Here is a 17,128-nt window from a genome sequence, read left to right on the forward strand (position 1 = left end):
AGGAGGGACGTGCGTCACTGGGGCCTCGTGCTGTCAGCTTTCAGAGACGGCCTGTGGTAATGACAAGCAGGCAGCCCAGGCACAGTGGCTCACACCTGTAATCCCTGTAATCCAGCACTCTGGGAGGCTGGGCGGGGAGGAGGGGTCTCACTATGTTGCCCAGGTTGGTTCGAGATCAGCCTGTGAGACCTCCATCTCCACAAAAAATTCAAAACTAGCCTTTCATAGTGGGCACACCTGTAGTCCCAGTTACTGGGCAGGCTGAGACTGGAGGATCACCTGAGCCCAGGAATTCAAGGCTGTCATGAGCCATGGTCACATCACTGCACACCAGCGTGCAATCTTCTAAGATTCTGTCTCTTAAGGAAAAAAAAGTAAGTAATAAAGATTGGGCAAGACAAAGCGAGTCGACTCCCTACCACACAGCCTGCCTTGGATCAGAGCTTCCTGCAAACACCTGTGTGGTTTTCCAGGCGGCTCACTGCAGCCCTGTTGCCCGCAGCCCTGTTGCCCTCACTCCGGTTGCCACATTCCAGCTGCAGCCCTGAATGTTCTTCCACCCACCTGGGCCCAGTGCCTCCCTGATGACAAATGCCCCTGCCTTCCTGCTGAGCCGGGTCTTCACCCTTACTGAGTCTGAGACAGTTTCCCTTTGGGCCTCTGTTCTAGTGACCGCTGGTTAGTGTGTCTCCCCTACCTCACACCGATGGTGGGACAGGCCCGTGTCTGCCGTTTTGAGATGTGCCCTGCACCTTGCATATACCAGGTTCCCAGCCACAGGGAGCAGTAGGTACAACAGGTGTCATGTGGGACAGGCTCCTCCTTCAAAATCTGAGGCCCAGGGGAGCCATCCAGGTCCTGCTCACCACCCAGCTGCAGGGGGGCCTTCAGCAGGAGGAGTATCTCCTGGTTCTGCCCAGCTCCCCTGCATTCCCTGTGCCAGGCCCGTACCTGCCTCTGACACCCCTCTGTCTCTTCCTGCAGACGATGATGCTTTTGAGCCTGTGGAGGTCAGCCTGCCAGCCCCTGGGGATGGTGGGAGTGAAGGTGCATTACCCCGGCGCCTGGAGCAGCCTCTGCCCACTGCGGGGGCCTCTCTGGCAGACCTGGAAGACTCTGCCGACAGCAGCAGCGCCCTGCTTGTGCCCCCTGACCCTGCCCAGAGCGGGAGCAACCCAGCTGCAGAGGCACTGCCAGGGGGCGGCCGCCACAGCCGCAGCTCCCTCAATACTATGGTGTAGACGGCCTGGCCTATACCCCAACGGTCTGGGAGCATCTGTCTGTTGTCGAAAACACCGGTCCCTGGGGAGACTTGAAAGGCCCCCGTCCCAGCCTGGACACCACGCACTGCCGCACATCACTGGCGGGCACGCGTGTGTACATAGAGACCACAGCCCGCCTCCTGCCAAAAGAAGTGATGGCCTGCACCGAGCTTCCTTGAGGGCTTCAGAAACATGCATAGCTTTGGATCACTGTCTTCTCCTTTATAAATGGCAGAAGAGTGACAAAATTCGTTCAGACCACACATGTCAAAGGCAGGGAATGAAGAAGGTACTGTGGGCCATGGCCACGCCTGACGCATCTTTGGTGGGCCTGCTCGGTGCAGTGCGCTGTCCAGAGACACCTGCTGACCCAGTCTGGGACGGGCACAGCGGGAGCTGCCACGGTGCCCCTTGCTGGCCGCCCTCAGGAGGGGGCCTCTGGACTGTCAGTGTGGTGTAGGCAGTGGGTCTGCTTTAGGGAGGCATCCTCTTGACTTTGCCACAACGGCTGTACTGACGATGGCCCCCACACGCCCAGCTGTGAAAATCAAGGTGACCCTGCCCCTGGCTGGGAGCTCCCCTGGGGCTCTGGAACCTGAAGCCCTGAGAAGGAGAGCTTGGAAGGAGGTTGAGCTCTTCACTGTGTTTTTCCATCTGGGCAGGAGGCCTGACCCCACCCCGTCAGTCCCTCGCAGCATTGCTGTGCATGGCTCCCTCAGGAAGAAGCTCTGGAGTGGGGCGGAGGCCCCACATGCTCTGCTGGGGTCTGGGGACTGAGCTGCCTCCTGTCTCTCCACTCTGGAGCCCTGGGCTCTTGCCTCCTGTTGAATTGCCCCTGGGCCTGCCCCCGGCCCCGTTTGTGCCATAAAGGGTTGCTTCATTGCAGGAGGAGTGGCTAAAACCACCATCCTGGGCTGCATCTATCTCCTTAAAGTCCACTCCTTACATCACCGCCACTGCTGCAGCTCAGTGCCCAGCGGCCGCATGCACACCTCCCAGCCCCTCCTCAGCAGCGCAGGGGCTGGGGGCCCTTCCTGGCACCCTTTTGCCTGACGGACCCTGTTGCCTGCTCCTGGGCAGTGGTTTTGTTGCCTGACACAGGGCCTTTAACATTTCTGAGGTTTGGAGATTAAGCGGGTTCTGTGCGATTTTTAGCACATCCATATCTTTTCTACGTTGTATGTCTGGATCTTTCCTTTGTATGTTTGTGTCTCTGTGTGTGTATGTGGCCAAGCGTTTGCAGGTGAGGGTGGCACATGGAACTTCGCGGGTCAGTTGGGGGCCCACTCTTCCAGGGCCATCGATGCATCCTGGGCTATGCTGAGGCAGTGCTGTCTTGCTTAGTCTTTCCAGACCAGCAGGTGGCAGCACCTGGGAGGCCTGGCCGAAGCATGCAGTTCTGTGGCGCTGCTCGGGGACGGACTCCATGCACAGTCCACTTCTTGACACATTCTCACACTGTGGCTGGAGACCCATTTTTTCCATCTCATATGGAATGAGAATCTTGAGTTGCCCACAGACAGACTTGACCTTTGTGCCAGAGCTGTCCAGAGCTGTGAGTTTTGTCACTGAATTGCCTGTCCCTGAGCTTGGCCTGCTGGAGCATGCTGCTAGAGGCTGTGTGCGAGCAGGCTTGTGCTCCTCTTGGAGAAGGGCTGCTACTTAACAAGGAAGTCCTGGCCACAAGAGTCCCCCGTTGGCTGCAGAGGACAAAGCAGGAAGCATGTCGTGTATCCCACATGCACTGGGGCAGGGCAGCCAGGTTCCAGAGCAGCAGGTGTGTGCGTTATGGGTGCCAGATGGCCAGTGAGGGCCCGAGGACCACGCAGCAGAGTCCCCCACGGGCCTGAGCCTGAGAGCTCAGAGGGTTCCTGCCAGGCCTCAGAACCGTGTGTGCGGGACAGGGTGGCTGGCACAAGATGTGTGGGACTGGGATGCTTTGGGGACCAGAGGAACATTAGGGCCGGTCAGACGTGTAGGGGTCAGTGAGGAAACGGGGTAAAGTGGACCATGCAGGCTGCAGAGGGTGGGCCTTGGGCTGGCCGGGGGTTGCTGGGTGGCCCCTTCCCCATGGGCCTCCACAAGCACTCAGGCTACTGGCACGTCAGGCCAGGCAGAAGGTCCACATGGCAGGGCTGCCTGGAACACCGCTGCCACTGTGGCTCCAGGAGGCCCTTGGGGGCATGAGGAGAGCTGGACTCGCTCATCTGTCTTTGCACCGCCATCCAGAATGCCCCCTTTGCAAGGCCTGCTGCAGCCCCCAGTCTGACCAGCAAGTCCTGGGGTCACCCTTGCTGAACCTTGTGCTCCAGGGGTCCTCCTCCCCCAGGACCACCTTGCCACGGTTTCTCAGAGCCCAGGTGCCCTCTGACCTGCCATGTGGAGGTGGGATTTGATACTGTACATTGTCTTGATGGCTGTTTTTTTATGTTTTCCTTTAAGGGTTTTTAGTTTTTGGTTGGGTTGACACTAACTTTTCTTAAGATGCTGTGAGAATCATTTCATCCAAATGCCAAATAAACTTGTGTTCTGGAAGAGGCACGGTCAGTCCTTGGTGTGACCCTCACGGCTGCCACAGGCTAAGGTGGAAGAGACTGGGTACCCACCTTTCAGCAGAATGCTCCTAGGATTTGCAGCCCTTGCAGGCGTCCAGCAAACCCCTTGAGGACCAGGCAGAGCTGAGCCTGGAGCCCCCAGGTGGGGTGTGCAGGGAGAGCAGCAGCCCTGAGCTGCCTACAGCTATCCTGCAGCACCCAGCCCTGCTCGGGGCATTGGCTGCTGCCTTGGCAGGTGTTGCTGACATGTACAGGATCCACATAGAGGCAGGGCTGCTTGACACCATCTGGGAGCTAGCATGGGACGGGGTGGTGGGGCAGGGCTTGGAACCTGGCCGTCAGTCCCATTTCCTCTAAGCTCCCCTTATCATACGGGTGGCTGGAAACAGCCCTTCCCTCCAGTCCAAGCCACCTAGTATTACTGAGTAGCCTAGGTCCTCTAGGGCCTCTTCACACATGTCCAGCAGTGCCATCTCTAGGTGTCAGAGGGTAGGGGGCCCAGGAAGTGTGATTGCATGCCCTGCTCTGAGGGCACTCCAGGTGTGTATACTAGGGGGGAAGGCCTGTGGCCGGACACGAGAGGGGTCAGGGTTAGGAAAGGAACTGGTAAGTCCCTTGGCAGGGATGGGAGCCTGAAGGATGTGGCACCTCATTTTTTATCCCATCTGCTGGGGCAGGAGTGGAGTGGTGGTGTAGAGTCCCGGGCACACAGGTCACTGTCAGCACTCTGGACAGAGCCCCGAGCCCTGCCTCTGGGTAGGGGCGGTCTTCCCATCCCCAATGTGGGTAGGGCCCTGCCCTCTGGTGATTGGAAAGAGGCATGGGGTGCAAAGAAGTCCCCTCCTCTGACCTCCTGCAGGGCTCCATCTTGGCCTGGATCCGCAGGGGGGCCTGGGTAGGAGGGAGGCTGTGGTCTTGGGGTGGCAGTTCGGGCCCACAGCGGGGCAAGAGATGTCCTACACCTTCCTCCCATCCTTGCCCCGAAAGTCATGGGCGCTGGGGTCCAAGGTGCCCTCACTATTTGACCTTTCTTGCTGGTGGCTTTGGCGTGTCACTCTGGTCCCCAGCCTCTGTTTCCTGGACTGTAAGTGGGGATAATAATAGGTCACCCCTCCCCTGCAGGATTAACCTCAGTGATTGTTGCTGGCATTCAGTGCAGCCCTGGGACCAGAGCACACCTGGGTGAGTTTAGAGCGCTGGCTCTCTTCCTGGTGGCCCTGCCTGGGCACCGACCCCTCCCACCCTCTCAATAGCCATGCCCCTAGCCCAGCTAGCTAATGAATAAATATGTAGCAGCCAGGCCAGCAGCCTGGCTCCGCAGTCTAGCTACTTTGTAGTCCTTCCTAGCTGCAGCTGCCCCCGAGCCACGCGCGCCCCTGGCATCATGCTCACCTTGCGGTGCAGCTGGTGTGGCGCAGACTCTGAGAGTGAGCACCAGGACTCTGCCCGTCTGGTCTCCAATCTACCCTCTTGCCATGCTCCACCACCCCTTAGGTCTTGCCACTGGGAGTGGGGAGGGACTTGGGGGAGAAAATACCGGGGTAGGGGTGACAGGAGAGAAGGTTCTTCACTGGCCTCCCCTGGCCTACTTCATTCTTGGACCCCAGCTGATGGGATGGGGCTTGGAGAGGGCCCAGATGACTGGCCTCTCAGCTCAGCCTCCTGCCCACTGTCTCTATAGGTGCCTGGTGCTACGACTCCCAGGACCCCAAGTGTGGTGAGGACAGAGTGTCACGTGAGGCTGTGTGAGATCAGTCTGTGTCTTGGGACCACCAGAGCATGTGCCAGTGGTGCAAGAGTGGCCAAGAGACAGTCTGCACCCTGCACTCTGTGGCCTTTGCAGGTTTCTGTCTGTAGTCTTCTGCCCCAGTAGACTGACTGGGCATCAAGTGCAAGTGCGTGACTGTCCCCCTGTATGTGAGTCTGGGCCTGCTGTGATCGCCGTTCCCGAGTCAAGGCTGGTGTGCCTGTCACTGTGGCCAGCCCAAGTGTGTGCAGGTGATAGAGGTCCCAGTGTGGGTGTGCAACTGTGTGCCGGAGACCCTTCCGCCTTCATCTCACCATGGGGCAGCCAACCGGGAGACTAGATGGCTAGGTCAGATGCAGGGTACAAGAGAAGGGGGGCGCTGTGACCTGTTCAGGTGTGGGGGAAGCAGGGAGCTGGGTTTCCTGAGGCTGGGCTATCCTCTGGGTGTATGGGGGCCACTCTGCTGCACCCCCAGGCTGCCTCCCTGACCCCCCACCCCCACCCCAGAGGCCCCAGTCCTTGTTCCCACAGGCCCCACCCACTGGAAGAAGCTGGCCCCTGCCTGTGGGGGCCCAGGCCAGTCCCCCATCGACATTGACCTTCACAGGGTCCGGCAGAACTCTACCCTAGGGCCCTTCATCTTCCGAGGCTATGACTCAGCACCTCCAGGCCCTTGGACCCTGGAGAATGACAGCCACACAGGTCAGCACCCTGTGGTCAGGACCCCTCCTAGGCAGGGGCAGGAGCCCCACACAGGGCATGAGAGCTCCCGCGTGTACACAGGGACCAGGACCCCCTACACACGGGAGCTGAGACACTCTACAGGGCCAAAAACCCTCCACAGGGGCTAGCTTCACAGGAAAGGAGCATCCTCACACAGCAGTCCAGATGCGCCCTCTGTGTAGGTGCCAGGTCCCACCCTACAAATCACAACCAGCCATGGCCCCTGAGGACCAGGAGTCAGGGTCTCTGGCAGGGCCAGGATCCCTGACCACACACAGCTGGGCTCAGAGCCCCACCCCAGGAGGGCTGCCCTCTGCCCTCTTCCATGCCATGCTGGGTGTGGCGGGGGAGGGTTTCCCCTGCAGTCTGTGGAGCTCTGCTCTGCTGACCAGCAGGAGCCCTGGACACCATGGGTTCAATTCCATGGAGGCAGTGGGGCCCTACTAGGGAGCAGCCTGGCCTGAGGAAGGGCCTCTGCTCATACCGTGTGCCCTAATGGCACAAGGTGGGCAGGTGGTGAGGTAGAGATGGTGTCGTGTGCCTCCTCCCCTTCATTGCTATTCTGAATGGACACTGATCCTCAGAACCACCTGGAGATTTGGGAGGCTGGGCTGCTGTTGCCTGTCTACTGCGCACTGCAGCTGCACTTCAACTGGTGGGGGGGTGGCCCGAGGCGAGCAGACTCGGAGCATAGCCTGGACAGGCAGCGCCAGGCCATGGAGGTAGACTCGGGCACAAGGTGGGGTGGCCGGAGTGCTCCCACGGGGGTGAGAGAGAGCAAGGTGGGGGCAGCTGGGTATCTCCCACGATCTGTGCCTCCCCCCAGATGCACGTGGTCCATGGTAACACAAAGTGCCAGAGCATGGAAGAGGCGCCACATCACGGTGATGGGCTCGAGTGCTGGCCGTGCTGCTGGCGATGCTGCTGGCGGTGAAGGCGGGGCTATGATTCTATGTATGTTATGTATGTTTCCAAAAAAGGGGTCAGTGGGGATCCTGGAAGTGGACAGGCCAGGCCTGTGGAGTCTTTGGGGGATCTCTAGGGTCTGTAGGATCTGTGGGAGGATGGGGCGGTGGGAATGCCTGAATCGGCAGGGTCGGTGGGGGCGAGAACCCTCCAGCCCATTTCCCAGATGCCAGATGCCTCCTGCCACTGGGAGCCTCCTGCTTAGAGTACCCCAGCAGAGTTCCCTCTTCAGAGACTCCCCCACTCAGAACCCCTCGCACTTGGAGCCCCTCCCAGGAGCAGGACTGTAGCAACACCAATTTCTGCGCCATAGTGTCGGGCTTGAGGAAGGTGCCTGAGCCGGGTGAGGAGCCATCCGGTCGTTTTCCGGCTGGGGGGGTGCTGGGGATGGCGCCAGCAGGGCACGGGGAGGCTGGTTCCAATCCCCCTCCCTCCACCGTCCGGGGTTCTCAGTGAATCTGATGTCCACCTTCCCGCTGGCGTCGATGCGGCCGAACACCTCGAGCTACTATCGCTTTGCTAGGTCGCTGACCCCGCCTGACTGCGAGCCCGCGGTGCTCTGGACCATCTTGGAGGACCCCATACCCATCCGGTGGGTGCAGGTGGAGCCACCGTCCCTCCTCACCCCCCACACCCCTCCCCGGGCCTTGCCTGGCTCCTCCCGCAGGCGCTGCCCCTCTCCCACCCCATTTTGATCTCTTTGCCCCAGATGACCCTGTTCCACACCTTGCCCCAGGCTGGACCCTCCCACTTTCACCCTATACCGCTCACGGATAACTTCGGCCCACACCGCTCACGGATAACTTCCGCCCACAGCAGCCTTTTTTTTTTTTGAGATGGAGTCTCTCTCTGTCGCCCAGGCTGGAGTGCAGTGGCACAATCTCAGCTCAGCTCACTGCAAGCTCCGCCTCCCGGGTTCACGCCATTCTCCTGCCTCAGCCTCCAGAGTAGCTGGGACTACAGGTGCCTGCCACCACGCCCGGCTGATTTTTTGTATTTTTAGTAGAGACTGGGTTTCACCGTGTTAGCCAGGATGGTCTTGATCTCCCGACCTCATGATCCGCCCGCCTCGGCCTCCCAAAGTGCTGGGATTACAGGTGTGAGCCACCGCGCCCCGCCCACAGCAGCCTCTTAAGGGGCACGCAGTATTGGCCTCCCCCAGAGCCTCGGTCCCCGCGGCAGCCCCCCGCTCTTCCCCCACCCTAGCAGGTGTGCACTGCGCTCTGATGGGCCTGGGGCTCAGCTTGTGGTTCTGTCAACCGTGGGCGACCCTCCAAGTGAAATAATGAAACAATGCACAGAGTGACCTCAGCCTAATGTGGCCTGGAGGGGGTGGGTGCGTGACCCGGCGCGGTCCCCCACTGCAAGAGGGGCATTTCCTGCCCTAATCCCACTGAGGCCTCAGTGTGCCTGTCTGTTCCGTGGGAGCCCTCTGAGTGACCCTCTCCTACCTCACCAGAACTCGGGCCTCTCCAGTTCCTCTCAGAGGGAGAAGGGCCCCCACCCTCATCCTATGCATTGTGTCTGAATCCCCTGGTCAGATGGAAGGAGAAAATCTAGCATTCAGAAATTCCATCATTAAGCCAAGATTACATTGTTTTATTTTAAAACTAAGCTGGGTGACCAACCCAGGGACACTGTGCTCTGCTAAATGATGACTCCAGCTACATTTCCCGAGGCCAAGAGATGAGAAGCTGCTGGCTCCAGGCGCCGCTGCAGGCTGCTCTGGCTGCAGGTGGAGGGCTGCCTGGTGTTCCGAAGCCATGCCCCAGTGCCTCCCTGGGAGTTCTGCTGTGGAGTCTGACTCTGGAGAGATGTTTGTGTCCAGGTGGCTGCCTGTGGTCTGGCTAAGGGGTGAGTATTCTTGGTGTCACTGTCCAAAGCAAAGCTGGGTCCACGGGACACAGACTAGGTGAGGCTCTGTCCAGGTGATGCTGTCCAGTGAGAGGGGGTTGCAGTCAGAGTGAGGCTGACCGGAGGCCTCTGTCCAGTCGGTGCCGTGTGGAATGTGATCACATACTGGTTGACACCATCCTGAGGGACATCACCAGCTGCGTGTCTCAGCCGCCCTGTGTCCCTGGGTTCTGTGCCCTTGTGTGTGGTTTGACATTATTCCAGTGCGTGGAGACCCTGCCTCCTCACTGAGACCTTGAAAGAAAAAACTGCAGTCACCCCAAGGAAGGGGAGTCTCGGCTGTTCCCCTGGAGGCTGACCCAGACCCAAGGCCCAAAGGCCCAGCTCTAAGGTCCAAAGGGACTCCACCCCGTTCTCTAGCCGGACTCAGTCTATGGCAAAGACCCCGGCTGCCATCCACACTCCCCAGACGCACGTGGCCCACCCCATCCCTCCAGGACCAGAGCCCTAACTGGCGGCACCCGGGCACCCTTCTGACTCAGAGCCACGCTCCACGAGGGGGACCAATCTGCTCACTTGCCCCGTTCTGGGGGTACCAGAGTAGCCAGCAGGACGCCTTCCGCACCTCGCCTAGGCCGCCCTTAGTCCCCGCCACCTTGCGGGGCCCCAGGCGGCACTGGCATCTTCTTGTGATTCTTCCTGGCCGGGGCTCGGTGCGCTCCGCCTTCTGCTGGGCCGTCCGGGGCGTCGTCTGCGGGCCTGGAGGCGGCGACCAGAGCGCTCACGGTGCCGAGCGTCCGCAGCAGGGTCCGGCCGCGGGGCTTGCGGTGGGCAGGCGGGGACGGCGGCGGCGGCGGCGGCAGCAGCGCGCGCAGGTAGTCCAGCTCTGCTCGAAGCTCCGCGCGCAGCGCCCCAATCCCGGCGCCGAGCTCCGCGCGCACTGCCGCCAGGCCCTCCTGCAGCCGCAGCTCGCTCACCTCCAGGACCCCCGCGGGGTAGGTGGCCCCGCCGCAGGGCTCCCCGCATACCGAGCATACGGAGCCGCGGCTGTGCGCGCCGGTCCTCTCGCCCGCGCCCGCCGCCCCGGCCCCCGCACGCTCCACCAGCTTCAGCAGCCGCGGCACCTCCGACCGCGAAGCCGCTTCGGCCCGGAGCTGGCTGCGCAGGCGAGCCAGCCGGCCCGGGGCTCGGGCGTCCTCCTGGCCCGGCCCATTGGATTGCGGCCCCGGGTCCCGCCGGCGGCCCGTGCCGCGCCGCAGCACCTCGGTGGCTCTGTACGCACTACGCGCCTGGGCCCACGGGCGGCCGGGCTCCGCCATCCGCCCTGCTGCCTCCACCGCCGCCAGCGCCCGGGATGGCCAGGAGCCCCAGGCTGCAGCCTAGCGACCGCTGGTGCCCAGGCGACGCACCGTGGAGGGGGCCCGCGGGATGGCTGTGGGAACGGCCAAAGCCCTGGGGGTTCCGGCCTGGGGTGCAGGGAACCCCGGCAGGGCCGGGTCCCGGGCAGCCCGGTTCCCAGGGGACCCTGCGGGAACGACAACGTTGTGGGCAGGTCCTCACAAAGGGCATGGCCCAGTTTCTGGGCATAGGTGACATGGAGCATCGCCAGCCGAAGACCAGGCACCACCCGCTAGACACGAGTCAGGAACTGAGCTCACATTTTACACTGGAAGCTACTGTCTCCATCATAGTCAAGGGAAGGCCAGGAGTGGTCATGGACCCCACAGCCCTTTTCAATGGCTCAGGGCGACGTCCTTCCATGTGGTCCAGGCCATTATCTCCTCACCCTGTCCCCTAGTCCACATAGCTGGAGGAATCCATCCAGGTGGCATCTCCAGCCCCAAGCTGCTGGCCCTTCCATGCGAGCTCTTCAGGGTCTCCCTTACTCTCCAAGGCAGCCCGCCTAGGGCCTCTGGAAATCCCTGGCCATCTCAAGCTGGGTTTTTTGTTTTGTTTTTATAAACAGGATCTTGCTGTGTTGCCCAGGCTGGAGTGCGGTGGTGCAATCATAGCTCACTTCAGCCTCCACCTCCTGGGCTCAAGCGATCCTCCCACCTTAGTCTCCTGAGTAGATGGGACTACAAGTGTGCACCACTATGCCCGGCTAATTTTTTAACTTTTTTTTTTTTTGTAGAGATAGGGTCTCACTGTGTTTCCCAGGTTGGTCTTGAACTCCTGGCCTCAAGTGATCCTCCTGTCTTGGCCTCCCAAAGTGCTGGGATTACAGGCATGAGCCACCATGTCCAAGCCGGTCTGTGTCTTTAACCTCCTCTAATCCAACAGTCTTCTTCATCCTTCTGGGTCAAAGAGTTCCTCTCCTCCTGACCCCTGCCATTTTCCTGGTGGTTCTCACTTTTCCCACTTAGGTAGGGAAACGTTCCATGACCACCCCATCCCACACTGGGGACCTCGAGCCCCTCCTCCACAGCACCCTTCACAGTTGTATTTAAATGACTCTGTCTTCCATCCACCTACTGTGGGGTCTCTGAGCCCAGGGCTGGGTCATTTCTCCTGGGCCTAGTGTGGCACTAAGCATGCTGAGTGCTAGCCTGCACAGAGGCCAGGCCCGGGTGGGCCCCAGGACACATCTGTCAGTGGCTGTCTTGCCATGGAGTGGATGAATCAGCAGGGCTGGGATCCTCTCCCATTTTACAGGAGGAGGCTGGGGAGAGGAGCCCGCCAGCCCGTCCACCTCTGCAGCCTGGCATCTGAGGCCCTCATGGCATCCCTGCTGGTCTGCCTTCTTCTGCAGCCCTTCCACCCTTTGTGGAGCCCTCACTACTGCACCCTATTCCTTCTCACCCCAGTGCCTCTGCATAAGCAGTGCTGCCTGTGGCCACCACAGGGCCCTAGGTATGGGCAGAAAGTAGTATCCCCCACACAGCATGCTGTTCTCCCTGTACCCCCAGGGGCTAGTTAGCACTCTGGGTGTCCTGGACCCTGGGGCCTCCCTCAGCAAATTGTGGAGGGTGGTCTGGCATGAATCCAGACAGGTCTGGGAAGGGACATGGCAAGACAGCCCCTGGAAGCTGTCTCCAGGTCCACCAGGGTCTGGCCCCTGCAGGTCAGTGCACGTGTGCATGTGGGGGTGGGGGGGATTGAGGGGACTGCTAATACTGTCCTCAAGCAGCTGCTGAGAAGGCTGGGTCCCTCCAGTCATGTTCATTAGTTCAGTCACTCCCTGCAGCCCGTCTCTCTGGAAGGTGCAGGAGGAGGTGAGAGTTGGGCACTCTGTCAACCCCTCAGACTTCCCCATTCCTGCTGAGTCACCCGTCCTCTGGGACCTCCAGCAGCTGGCTCTACTGATCCCTAGAGCCTCACTAGCCATTCTCTCCCTCCCCTCTGTCATTAAAACACTGCCAACAAGAGAGCCCTGGGTTCTTTTCCCCAGCCCTGCTGGAGATGGGCTGTGTGACCCAGGGGCTCTGCCCTCTCTAAGCCGAGTCTTCACCTGTGAAATGAAGAGATCTCTGATGTCCCCAGGAGGGGTGACAGGGAGGCCTGGATGGTGGAGAAGGTGCAGGAGAGAGTCCAGATTTGCAGAAAGAGCTGTTAGTTTTGTGATCTCTGCCTGAGGTTTATGGACAGGCTGGAAGAGAAGCTGAGCCTCTGCAATGAGTCCAGATTAGGGCTTGTTCCTGCAGGGGCTACAGATGTGGGGGCTGGCACTTGTGGCAGAGGGTCCCAAAGTCATGGGCATAGAGAAGACAGGTTGGCAGAAGCAAGGGCAGAATGGGAGCAGGGTCCTGGGGACCCTGAGGACTGCAGAGGTGTCGGTGAGGGGTGGACATGCAGGCGTGTCAGCACAACCCTGAGCCCGAGCTCAAGTGCAGGGATGGCCGTGAAGCAGGTGGTGGGGACCCTGGCTTGAGCTTCATTGGTAGCGGGGCTAGGGTGGACACCGGGGACTGGCGGAGAGGAGATGGGTGGGGGCTGGCCAAAGCAGTGTGTCCCTCAGGGAGCGTGGCAGAGCGGGGCGCACACACAGGTCTGCTCTCCAGTTCCTCTGGGAAGTTCCTCAAATGCAGCCAGCCTCAGCTGCCCCTGGCACAGAGGAGCTGACTGAGGCTCCAGTGCAGGGCCTGCTCCTTCCCCTCCTGTTCCCGTGTGCCCTGGGCCAGGGGCCAGGCACAGTGGATGGGGAGGCTGGCTGTGCCTGTGGGAAGCCACCCGCTCCCAGGGCTGTCCCTGGGCCCAGGCTGTAGCTCTGTGCATTCAGGCGTGCAGGCTGGGTGGGCGACTAGCCACCTTGCCCCTCAGTAATGCATTCACAGTGGGGGGTCAGAGGAAACCCCAGGCTCCTCTGCTTAGCTTGGCTCTCCATGTGACTTGTCATCCCTTTGGTGCTCTATGGCTATTAAATAAAACTTGGCAGCCACCTTGGCTGGAGGTTTTATGTCCCAGAGCCCAAGGGCAGTTGGGAGCCAGGGGAGCGCTCAGACGGCAGGGCCAGGCGAGCTGTGTGTGTGAGAGGGGGCTATGGGGGCCTCTGAGAGCTGCTGCAGGGACCCGGCAGGACGGGGGTGGAGGCAGAGTGTGACTATAGCTTCACGGTCATCAGAGTGGACGTAGAGATGCAGGCAGAGTCCTTGAAGCTGGCTCAGGGGTCTGTGTGGGGAGCGGGCACACCCACCAGGGGCCTGAGGGTAAGCAAGGGAGGCAGCAGGGTCTTGGAGCTGCCTCCCAAAGGTTGTGGGGAGCCCCAGGAAGAGCAAGGAACAGGAACAGCCGGCAGGTACGGTTGATCTGCCCTGAGGTCCCGGATACACTGGTCAGGACAGGAAGGCTCATCTTGGAGCTGGTCCTGGAGGGGCCATGTGGGTCACGGCCCCTGGCCCTCTGCTCAGACCAGAGCACAGGACACTTGTCCATCCTTTGCTGATACTGTGCTGCTTGCTCTGGGAGCAGCTGCTGCTGGGCCTTTGGAGGAGGAGGGAGGTTGGCCTGGCTGGGGCCCAGCCCCTGTGCCCAGCCTCTTAGAAGGGGGTGATGGTCCTTTTAGGCCCCAGGAGTGCAGGCTGCATAGTGGGGCCTCTGTACACATAAGCTGGCAGGTCTGGCTGGGGCTTTGCTCAGGACACTGGGTACTGGGTTCTGGGTTCACAGGCCTCATGAAAACACCTAGCCTCAGTTTCCTCATCTGTCAGGACCAGGGGCTGGCTGGGAGGGTGTGTGTTACCATGGCAGCGGCCAGCTTAGTCTACTTTAGGAGACCTTGCCTCCCAGACACCTGAGCTGACCTCTTGAGAGCTCAGAGAGATGACTTGTTCCAGGTCTTACTGCAGGGTCTGGGGCTTCCTGTGGGGACTCAGGCACACCTTGTCCCTGAATACCCCTGCCTTGCCCACTAGGCCCTGGAACTGTGCCCCGGCCTCCTATGACACTGGCTAGCCAGATCTCTGGGAACTGTCCCAGGGCAGGTAGCTCTGCAGGAGGCCAAATGATTACCCAGCAATGGCCTTGCCTGATGTGGGTAATGAGCTCATTAGCTGGTGATGACCTTGTTTGTCTGTTCCTGGCATCAACAGCCTCAGCTCTCCCTGCAAGGAATGTCTAGCCTGGGGTGGGTCTGACCAGTCTGTGCCACAGGCCCCAGAATCCCAGTCTGCATTGCACGGGGTATTGGGCCTGCCAGCATCTACCTGTATGTGCCTGAGGGCCCAGACTCAGCCCCCGGGGGAAAAACTCCGGGCTCCTGATGGACCCCTCCCAATTGCACAACCTGAGCAGGTAAGCCCTGACCCACTCTGGGCCTCACTCTCACCACAGCTGGTGACAAAGATTCTCTACTTGGTCAAACTTTATTGAGGCTCCTGAGCCTTCTCCTAGGTACATCTGAGCACTTCCTTATAAACTCTAGTTTTCGCAAGAATCCTGCAAAGTCAGTTTAGTGAGAAGCCCCCCATCCTTGACATCTGTTTGGGTTCCCCCTCTGTCCCCCAGGTGCGGTCTGACCATCCTGGCCGGCCTTCAGCAAGAATCCTGTTAGGGGAGTTTAGCCAGAATCCCTGGCTACTGATGTTTCCTCTTAGTCACTTTCCATGCGCTGCCCCCCACCCTGCTCCCTTGACTGTCAGATCCCACTTGCCCATGCTGTCTTCCAGGCTGAGCCCAATCTCTTACCCACTGCAGAATCTCATGGCCATGGTCCCTTATACCTAGTGACATGGTCCTGAATACTCTTCCCTACAGAGCTTTAGCAAGTGTCATTTTTCTTTTTCTTTTTTTTTTTTTTTGAGATGGAGTCTCACTCTGTCACCCAGGCTGGAGTGCAGTGGCGCCATCTCGGCTCACTGCAACCTCCGACTCCCTGGTTCAAGCGATTCTCCCGTCTCAGCCTCCGGAGTAGCTGGGATTATACACACCCACCACCATGCCCAGCTAGTGTCATTTTTCATTGAATTATTTTTTTAACAGTGGGGACTAAAGAGGGTCCGCAAGCAGGGCTGCTGCTGGGCACCATGGAGGGCCGCCTGGAGGGACATGCCCCAACATACAGGGGTCCTTGGGGGCTCCCCTTCCCCTGCCAGCTAGGCTGGGGTCTCTGTGTCAGGACTGTCCTCACCACCATTTGGGGATGGACCTCCACTGTCATCCCAGGGAAGGGGCCAGGGAGGGGAGTGTACATGCTGAGCAGGCCTGCCTGAGGCCTCTACTATCCCAATGCAGCCCCCAGTATTTAGACCTGCCGCCACTGACCTGCTCCCTCTTGCCCATCATTCCAGGAACTTCCTGCTCCACGCCTGCGCACATCCTGTCCCGAGGCCAGCTCCCCCTGCTCAGCCTCAGGACACAGCCACCCACCCTCCCAGGAGCACCTTCCCTGCCCCTGTGGCTTCCTGCTGGCACTCTCTGCACCAGGTACTTCCTCCTGGTGTGTGGGGCCCTAGTCTCTGTCTCCTGTCGGATTTGACTTCTACCAGAGCAGGGACCTCCCTGAGTCCTCATGGCCCAGAAAAGTGCCCAGCATGCAGTAGGCACATCATAAATACCTGTCTACTATCATGTGGTGAAGTGAGTGAAGACATCTCACTAAAGATGACATTAAAGAATAGGGCATAGGGCTTGGCATTCAGTAGGCACACAGTACATAATGGCTTTGTTATTTCCAGCCTGGGGTTGTGTTCATGCCTCAGTTTCCCACCTGGCCTGACAGGAGGGGCTCAGCTGCTGGGCTGGCTGTGTCTCTGTGCCCCTTGCCCAGAAATGCCTAAGGAGGGGCAGGGTCCTCATCCCAGCCACATCCTAGGGGTTCCCAGCCCTCTGACCTTGAGGAGCCGTGGGAGGCGAAGGCTGCAGCCACCCTGCAGCACTGCAAACACAGGCTGGGGTGGGAAGGGGGGTACAGAGGGTGTGCACAGGAGCAGGGGGCAGGGAGAGGGTGTGCACATAAAATGGGGGGAGGGAGGGTGTGCACATGAGGTGAGGCAGGGAGAGGGTGTGCACATGAGGAGGGGGAGGGAGAGGGTGTGCACGAGGTGGGGGAGGGAGAGGGTGTGCACATGGGGTGGGAAAGGAGGGAGAGGGTGTGCACATGAGGTGGGGGAGGGAGAGGGTGTGCACATGGGGTGGGGGAGGGGGAGGGTGTGCACATGGGACCGGGGGAGGGAGAGGGTGTGCACCTGAGGTGGGGGAGGGAGAGGGTGTGCACATGGGGTGGGGGAGGGATCACATAGGTGGGAAGGGTCAGAAAGGCGAGGGGAGGAAGGTGTCACATGGGGTGGGGGAGGACAGAGGTGGGGACGAGAGGAGGGAGAGGGTGTGCACATGGGGTGGGGGGTGCCAGGCTGTGGCTGCACCTGGACCCTTACCACTCCTGCCCACCCCATGGAACCCCCTCTGAGCCCTTACGCCTTGGCAGGTGGGGGTGAGGAGCTTAAGTATAGGTCTCTACCCAAGATTTGCACCAAGTCATGTCAGTCACTGGTGCACATCCTTGTAACTGACACCCACATCAAGGTCTTTCCTCTACATCTTCCTGTCTCAAGATGAGAACGCTTGATGGTGGTTCTCTTATGTTA

At 60.2% G+C, this 17,128-nt stretch overlaps 2 protein-coding genes and 1 long non-coding RNA gene across 7 annotated transcripts in view; 2 read left to right on the plus strand and 1 right to left on the minus strand.

The window, feature by feature from the left end:
* DGCR2 (DiGeorge syndrome critical region gene 2) overlaps positions 1 to 3,797 on the plus strand; it is an 87,326-nt gene extending 83,529 nt beyond the window's left edge. For 3 of the 5 annotated variants that reach the window (XM_058431072.1, XM_058431071.1, XM_058431073.1), the window contains one exon: positions 985 to 1,399. In XM_058431072.1, coding sequence (XP_058287055.1) covers positions 985 to 1,241 — 257 coding nt within the window. In that variant the 3' untranslated portion in view covers positions 1,242 to 1,399. Of the gene's footprint in view, positions 1 to 984 lie in introns of all 5 variants that reach the window. The other 2 variants (XM_032138581.2, XM_032138579.2) reach the window with 1 other exon arrangement.
* A 1,138-nt stretch (positions 3,798 to 4,935) lies between these two features.
* LOC131381970 (uncharacterized) lies at positions 4,936 to 7,297 on the plus strand. Its single transcript, XR_009211081.1, has 3 exons — positions 4,936 to 4,999; positions 6,172 to 6,266; positions 7,114 to 7,297. It is a non-coding gene; the product is annotated as an uncharacterized LOC131381970 (long non-coding RNA).
* A 1,534-nt stretch (positions 7,298 to 8,831) lies between these two features.
* LOC116458701 (protein FAM246C) lies at positions 8,832 to 10,559 on the minus strand. The gene is made up of 2 exons (XM_032138590.2): positions 9,733 to 10,559; positions 8,832 to 9,401 (listed from the first exon to the last, which is right to left on the minus strand). Exon 1 carries the CDS (start codon positions 10,424 to 10,426, stop codon positions 9,749 to 9,751), a length of 678 nt encoding a protein of 225 aa, XP_031994481.1. The 5' UTR covers positions 10,427 to 10,559; the 3' UTR covers positions 8,832 to 9,401; positions 9,733 to 9,748.
* Between the last annotated feature and the right edge of the window lie 6,569 nt (positions 10,560 to 17,128).

The sequence above is a fragment of the Hylobates moloch genome, unplaced genomic scaffold (genome assembly GCF_009828535.3).
Source record: "Hylobates moloch isolate HMO894 unplaced genomic scaffold, HMol_V3 SCAFFOLD_19, whole genome shotgun sequence".
In the NCBI taxonomy this organism is placed as follows: Eukaryota; Metazoa; Chordata; class Mammalia; order Primates; family Hylobatidae; genus Hylobates; species Hylobates moloch.